General features: G+C 43.5%; 1 protein-coding gene across 2 annotated transcripts in view; it reads right to left on the bottom strand.

The window, feature by feature from the left end:
• MYOF (myoferlin) overlaps positions 1-3,984 on the bottom strand; it is a 116,988-nt gene extending 113,004 nt beyond the window's left edge. For both annotated transcript variants that reach the window (XM_081953910.1, XM_081953909.1), the window contains exon 1: positions 3,815-3,984. In XM_081953910.1, coding sequence (XP_081810036.1) covers positions 3,815-3,902 — 88 coding nt within the window. In that variant the 5' untranslated portion in view covers positions 3,903-3,984. The remainder of the gene's footprint in view (positions 1-3,814) is intronic.
• Positions 3,985-7,938: the final 3,954 nt, after the last annotated feature.

Raw genomic sequence — 7,938 nt, forward strand, 5'->3', positions numbered from 1 at the left:
CCTTGTCTCTGTGCTAAAGGAGCAGGTGATAAGAAAGCTCTCACAGTTCTGTAAACTATTAAAGTATCTGGAATTCTAGCTTATTATCACTACAAATAAATATCCATACTCAGTAAGGTATTCCTCCTCAGCAGTGGTGGGATTCAAAAAATGTTACTACCGGTTCTGTGGGCGTGGCTTGGTGGGCGTGGCAGTGGAAGGATACTGCAAAATCCCCATTTCCTCCCGATCAGCTGGGACTCGAGAGGCAGAGAATAGATGGGGGAGGGACCAGTCAGAGGCAGTATTTAGCGAACTACTCAAAGTTTCCTCTACTGGTTCTCCAGAACTGGTCAGAACTTGCTGAATACCACTTCTGCTCCTCAGCCTGAGCTATGTCTCCATAACGGTTTGCGGGAGTGACCTTGGGAGACAGGCAGGACACACCCCCATTGAAAAATCCCATATAAAGTCTGCTTTATAATTCCTTCATTTAAGTTTAATGCTGCTTTCCAAGGAAGCTTTAGAAGCTAGGTTTAAAAAAATAGAAATATAACAAAATATGAAATTCTGTTATGGAGGTCAACATTTTCTGGGGTCATTTACAGAATAGCTGCTAGGGCATTGTGAGCAGGGCTGAATTAAGAGCCCAAAAGTAGGTTGATGCTCTCAAATGAATCACAGAAAAATGGGATAGAAGAACAAGTAGGAACAGATTACAAGCAAGCAATCTTAAGGGTATGAAAGTGAAGAAGCTCCAGATGTTTCTCTCTGAAGGAGTGCTTTCAATTCACTTGGGACGATTTTAAAAAGAATGCTTTACCTATTGTCTAATGCAGCTGCATGTTAGCCAATCAGCAGATTGGACCAATGGGGTTTACAAGCAGTGCCAAGGGATCTTCAAGACACCATCCATGGCTAGCATCACTTCATGTTAGCCAACGGGAAGGTCAGGCTGAAGCAAGCACTAGATAGGGCCAGTGACATGGCATTTACTTTGGGTTTGCATTGTTTCCTTTTTCGCTGATATAGGGCCAGTGACATAGGGCCAGTGACATGGCATTTACTTTGGGTTTGCATTGTTTCCTTTTTCGCTGATATCCTCTCCTTCTCCCCGGAGGGAGGAGACAGATCACTTTGAACCAATCCCTTGCAATGAACATTTGAAATTGGCTCAACCTGAACTTGAACATATGAATTTAAGACAACCCTAAACTACAGGTGTTAATCTTATTCAGGATATTCCATCCCATTCCATTATCTTCTCACCTCCCCAACTTTTCCATTATTCAAGCCATTTCCTCGTTAGCATCTTCATAGTATTATTCAGCCGTCACTGAAGTAATATGAAGCCTGTCTTTATTATACTCATTTTGGCACAACAATGAAAGGATAACTATATAATGCTGTAAGCCTCTAGTGGGGAAATGACCTCACCTGCTATTCCATGGCACTAACAATATTCAGTTCCTTAAAATATATGCCAAAAAAAAAAAAGATTTGTATTTCAGCAAAACCTGTTCTTTTCAGGTTGCTCTTAGCATATATAACCAGGATCTAGAACATGTTGAAGACTGTTGTTTTTGGAGATTTTGACCATTCATTTTCAGTTAGCTTTAAATGCCACAATGGACATTTTGTCTTTCTTTGTCTCTTTCTAAGCTTCCACCAAGATGTCTTTTTTCCCTCCTGCAAGCTTTGTACTGCAAACTTCAGAGATTTCTTCAGGCCTGCTGATACTACTCCGTTGTGAGTGGGTGTATTTTGGATACATAGCAACATCACAACCTGAACATCCCCCCCCAAATGGAACAAGGATGAAGACACTGCTTCTAATCTAAACGCTTTATCGCAAACCATTCTCCCATCCTTGTTCCAGTTTCTGTTCTATGGAAATGCCTCTCCTCACAAATATTTTTTGTTCTAAGTCTTCAAACACCACCTACAACCCATCCTCCTAGAAGTACAGCATGGCTGCTCTTTAGTTTGTTTCTTCTTTGTTTGCAGTTGGTTCTATTGAAGGCTTCAATTAACAAGTTCCATGGAAAAAAGTATGAATCACACAGTAACTCTTGACCTTCCTTCCAAGCTTTTGTTTCAAGAAAGAAGGACTAGGGGAGACACGATAGCAGTGTTCCAATATCTCAGAGGTTGCCACAAAGAAGAGGGAGTCAAACTATGCTCCAAGGCACCTGAGGGCAGAACAAGAAGCAATGGGGGGAAACTAATCAAGGAGAGAAGCAACTTAGAACTGAGGAGAAACTTCCTGACAGTTAGAACAATTAATCAGTGGAACAGCTTGCCTCCAGAAGTTGTGAATGCCCCAACACTGGAAGTCTTTAAGAAGATGTTGGATAGCCATTTGTCTGAAACAGTATAGGGTTTCCTGCCTAGGCAGGGGGTTGGACTAGAAGACCTCCAAGGTCCCTTCCAACTCTACTATTGTATTGTATTAAGATACTTATTCAAATTTAAGCATCAAAATCAGCTGCATGACGGGTGTACTAAATGCACCCCCCTCTAATTTTATTCGGGGGTCCCCCCCCCAATATGCCCAGCAACATAGAAGCTTTAGAGAGGGGATGGAGAATATTGACACCACCATCTAAACATAGAAATTAATTTCTGTTGGTGCCTTTTAAGCATCTTAATTATGGCTACAGAAAGCCAATCGGGGGAAAAATGTGTGGCCCCTTTGAAATATAAGTGGAAACTGGAAAACCAGCCTTGGGTAATAAATGAATGATTCATAAACAAGTTGCAAAACAAATCACCAGGCTTTATCTTCTTACAAATTAAAAGTCCCACATTTTATCTTTATCTATTGATTTATATATTTATGCACCAATAATTCCACCAGCTCTGAGTGACTAATTTTGAAATAAAAGAAGTGCCGTTAACTGTTTAATTATCATAAAAGATCAGGGCTAATAAAGCCAAGCATTCCTTGTTCACCGGACCCCATTTGATAAAGATTTCATATTAGGAAAGAATCAATTTAAAACAGAACAAAGTGAAGAATAAAAGAAATACTTTTCTCTCCATGCCACTTAAGCTTCACATGTACATTTTTTAAGGTTTAAGCCACAGTCCACTTTACTAAAGTAGCAACTTTACTAAATTTGGGAAGCAGAAATCCAGAGGACCACTAGATGGCAGTAGAGAGATGCAGAAAAATCATTCTAATCCAGTTTTGGTAGTCCTACTTTCCCAATAAAATGAGTGTTATTATTCAGTATACCACCAAGTAATTTAACTGTATTAACTGGAAACTACCCCAAACTGATATATATACTGAGCAAAAAGTTATTTGATTTCTCTAACATCCAACAAACGTCCAACTAAACAGTGAATCAAAGGACCAATATAAAGCCCACTACAAAATTTGCAAATACAATTCAAATCCTACTGCTTTTAATGTTGGCCTTTACTTTTGGTTAATGTACTAATAATTCAAATAAGAAAGGTCATAGAAAAAGTCTACTTAATAATGTCAATAGAATTTAAATATTTTAAATCATACACTTCCTAGCGGCATTCAACCAATCAGTGCTAGCATTCCTGTATAGCAGGTTAATAACCAGACATCTTCTGTGTTAGGAAAATTATTTATGTGCCAAAGCATAATTCACTTGCCCATTCACCAAAACTGGAGGTGAATGTCCTAGATGCAGGTGCAATGAAATATGTTTGTCAAGGCACCTCAAGACATCTCCAGATTGTTTTTCATCATTGAAAAAAGAAGCTAGACACTTTAGAAGCTCTTTGCAATCTTGTTCTAACTGTGCCACCTTGACAGACAGAAAAGAAATCTTCTAAAATTAGTTTTTCTTACCTTTAAAAATAATTGATGCAATAGGATCTGGTTTCCCAAACTTATGTTTAGGGATATTTGCAGCTGATTCTACAATTACCCGAAGCATTGTCTCAAGCAAACTTTAAAAAGAAGTTGTTTTCCAAGTAGAAAGTTCAGGGGGAAAAAATACTTGAGATACTCAGCAGGCTCCAGACTGAAATGCCAGGAGGAGGAGGAGGAAGAATAGGAGGAGGAGGAGGAGACAAGAAGGAATGGCTCTGTTACAGCAACGGGCAGCTCACAGCAGAAATACCAAGTTTGTTACCAAAGCTAAAGAAAAAGGATGCATGCCATCATTCACAATTCCTATCGACAAAACTGATATGGATTGAAATTCAAACATAAGAATTTGCAAAGCTTCAAAAGGGGAAATGCTCTCTATGCAAATTATGAGGAAGATATATGAACATGCATTAAATAGTTACGGAATTAAGGAATCACTCAATCAAATCCATTGCATACTTCCCATTTTTATGGCTATGGAAATAATGGCCAAACCAAGACAATTTTTTTTTAATGCATGGACGTTTCCTTTAAAAGTACATTTTTTCTTCGTGTTTGTGGTTTGAGTGTCGTTCTCCTTCTTTTTAATTCAGGAATGTTGCAAACAGTCTTAGATCGCCCCCTTCGGCAAAAGTCAACCTTGTACATAAACTGCAAAAGTCATCTCTAAATTTCGTACAGAGTTTGCAGTAAGAAGAAGAGAGAAGAATCAAACTCCAAAGTGATCAATTGTGAATGAGCTGCTTTTCAGCATCCTGCCTGAAGCTAAAATAGCAGATTGGTTCTTCCACGCACTGTGTGCTGCAGGGAATGTTCCAGTGTAGATTTCTGAATGGGTACCAGTCACAAAATATTATACCACTTACTGCAGATTTTCCTTCTAAACAGATTTTAAAAAAGAATGGGAAAAGTAAAACATATTGGGAAGGTTTTGAATGGAATCCACTCATGTCCCTCATAAAATTTGAGGAATAAGGCAAGGCAACAGTTGTGTCTAGACTCTAGACACCTCTAGACTCTAGAGGTTAAGGTACCAGGCTAGAAACCAGGAAACGCACAGTTCTAATTCTGCCTTAAAAAGTCAGCTGGGTGACTTTGGCCCAGCCCCATAGTCAGTGGTGGGTTCCTGCTGGATCGCACCGGATCGCGCGCGCTCGCTTTCAGCGCTCCACCTGGCTTGCGCGCTCCCTTTCAGCGCTCCACCTGGCTTGCGCGCTCCCTTTCAGCGCTCCACCTGGCTCTCGCGCTCCCTTCCGGCGCTGAAACCGGAAGTACAGTCTTGCCCCGCCCCTGGCGAAGCAACGACGCCTGCCTGCGCTCCGCTCCGCTGAGGAAACATCTCCGTTCCCAGCCGAGCTGGTGGAGCGCAGGCAGGCGTTGTTGCTTCGCCAGGGCCGGGCAAAACTGTACTTCCGGTTTCAGCGCCGGAAGGGAGCGCGAGAGCCAGGTGGAGCGCTGAAAGGGAGCGCGCAAGCCAGGTGGAGCGCTGAAAGGGAGCGCGCAAGCCAGGTGGAGCGCTGAAAGGGAGCGCGCAAGCCAGGTGGAGCGCTGAAAGGGAGCGCGCGCGATCCGGTGCGATCCGGGAGGAACCCACCACTGCCCATAGTCCAAAAAAGAAGAAAATAGCAAACCGACTCCAAAACTGCAAATTGCATTCCCAGGCAGTGGTTAGGATTCCAGATTAAGTCTAAGGCAGGCAGGCAGGCACCCATGCATGAAATAAACCTATTTGGAAATTCTCTGCTCTTCCCCTCCCCCTCCCCCAAACAGTCCAAGTACTTCTCATGCTACCTGTGCTAGACTGGTTCCCTATACGTGTCTGACAACTACATATTTATGAAGCTAAATTCTATTTTGTCCTCCTTTAAAAAGAAAAACATTTGCTTTGTAAGAAAACAAAAAGAATCAGAAGGATCGTGGCACGAAGAAAGAGAAAGAAGAAGAGAAAGGAGAAAGTTACCATCATCTGAACCACTCTGACATATTGCAATAGGGAGAAAATAAAGCCTATTCTGGAAGCATACTGCAACGTCAGTCGTGTGTAAGTGCACAAATTGTGAAACTAGGCTGGCTTGGAGACATATAACACTAGGTATTGTTTGGAATTAATATGAATGAAGGCAAATATCTATGTCCCAGGATAATGTTGCAGGATCCAATCAGGATCGGTCACCGGGATCAGAGGTTTTTGTCTTCCGAGCTTTTGGCGTGCTGGAGCTCATCTTCAGTGAACTAGAGAGAAGTTCCCTGAGGATGTCAGAGAGCTCAGAAGACAAAACCTCTGGTCCCCGTGACCGACCCAGATTGGATCCTGTGGAATTAAGATGGATCATAGGGAAGCTGTTATAGGAAAGGGGGGCAAAAGAGTGGCAGTGCTAGCATCCATGTTTGACATCTGCTGACGCCCTTATTGTCAATCTTCCCTCTGGCCCTGCGACTGTTGTATTGTTACCTGATCTCTGACAGCACATAAGTAAAGAAGCGGAGGCATCACGTAAGTTTGGATTGGTGGAGATTAGCTCTGAAGAAAGAGGGAAGCAGTACAGCAGTAACCATAACAAGAAGCAAGGAGGCTTCTGCAAGGATTGTTTCCTAAATTAGAACAAAACCATAACCATTTCCTGAACAAGTAAAGAATGGGGTAAGTGGGCTGATGGGATCGGTGCATTCAAAGATGATTTCCCACAGTAAGGGTGGGTCTCTCCGGGCGATCTGAGACAACACCCAGTCCATCACCAAGCATCTCTGTAAGGCTGTGCTCCTGGCCCTTTGCTATTCTACATGCACCAGGTCAAAGGCCAAGTAGAGAAGGACCTGGAACAAACCAGTTGAGAGGGACCTGGTCCTTAGAACTGGCTTCTGTCCTCACCCCCCCCTCCCACATTTTTTGTTTGTATTTGTGCAGTATGGGACAAATAAGATTATCACAATGGAGATGCATTGCATTGGGAAGCATACCTGTGATGTATTATTTACAACATGACTACCCCATCCAGGCTGCAAAAATCTAGACAATTAATACAACGTGGTTGTACAAGGTTTGTCTCTCTTTGCTGCCATCTAGTGTTGACTCAGGATTGCAGCCCAGACCTAGAGTTTAGTTTAGTTTAGTTTATTAAATTTATAAACCGCCCCCTCTCCCCGAAGGGACTCGGGGCGGTGTACAGACAATAAATATAATAGACAACAAAGCAAAACACAAAACGCAGACAAACCAACTTAAACACACAGTCTGTATAATAACCAAACTAACTGATAGTTAAAATAGTTCCAATTAAAACCAATTAAAAACCCCATAATTTAAAAATTTAAAATGCCATCCAGGAAGGTCAGGATTAGATTATACTATATTTATAATTACAATTGGGCCAGGCCAGCTAATTTGAACAAGTGGGTCTTGAGTTTCTTACGGAAGGAGCGGAGATCAACAGTAGTTCTAATATCGGGGGGGAGGTCGTTCCAGAGGGTTGGGCCCATCACAGAGAAGGCCCTACTCCTGGGCACCGCCCGCCCGCATTGCTTAGCGGATGGTACCCGGAGGAGTCCCTCTCTGTGAGAGCGGATTGGTCGCAGGGATGTGTGGGGTAGGATGCGATCCCACAGATAACTAGGTCCTGAGCCATGGAGCGCTTTAAAGATGACAATCAACACCTTGAAACGCACCCGAAAAGCCACAGGCAGCCAGTGCAGCTCGCGCAGGAGCGGTGTTACATGGGAGTGCCTAGTACTCCCCATTATTGTCCGCGCGGCTGCATTCTGGACCAGCTGCAGCCTTCGGGTGCATTTCAAGGGGAGCCCCATGTAGAGAGCATTGCAGTAATCAAGGCGGGAAGTCACCAGGGCGTGAGTGACTGTGCGAAGGGCGTCCCGCTGTAGTAGGGGGCGCAATTGGCGCACCAGGCGAACCTGGTGGAACGCCCCCCTAGCCACGGCCGTCACATGGTCATCCAGCGACAGCCGGGAGTCTAGGAGGACGCCCAAATTGCGCGCCCTATCCACCGGGGGCAATTGTTCACCCCCGATGGCCAGGGATGGGACATACTGGCTAAAGCGGGGTGCCGGTAGCCACAGCCACTCCGTCTTGGAGGGGTTGAGTTTGA

This window comes from Natrix helvetica (genome assembly GCF_964273705.1).
Source record: "Natrix helvetica genome assembly, chromosome: 5".
Classification (NCBI taxonomy): domain Eukaryota; kingdom Metazoa; phylum Chordata; class Lepidosauria; order Squamata; family Natricidae; genus Natrix; species Natrix helvetica.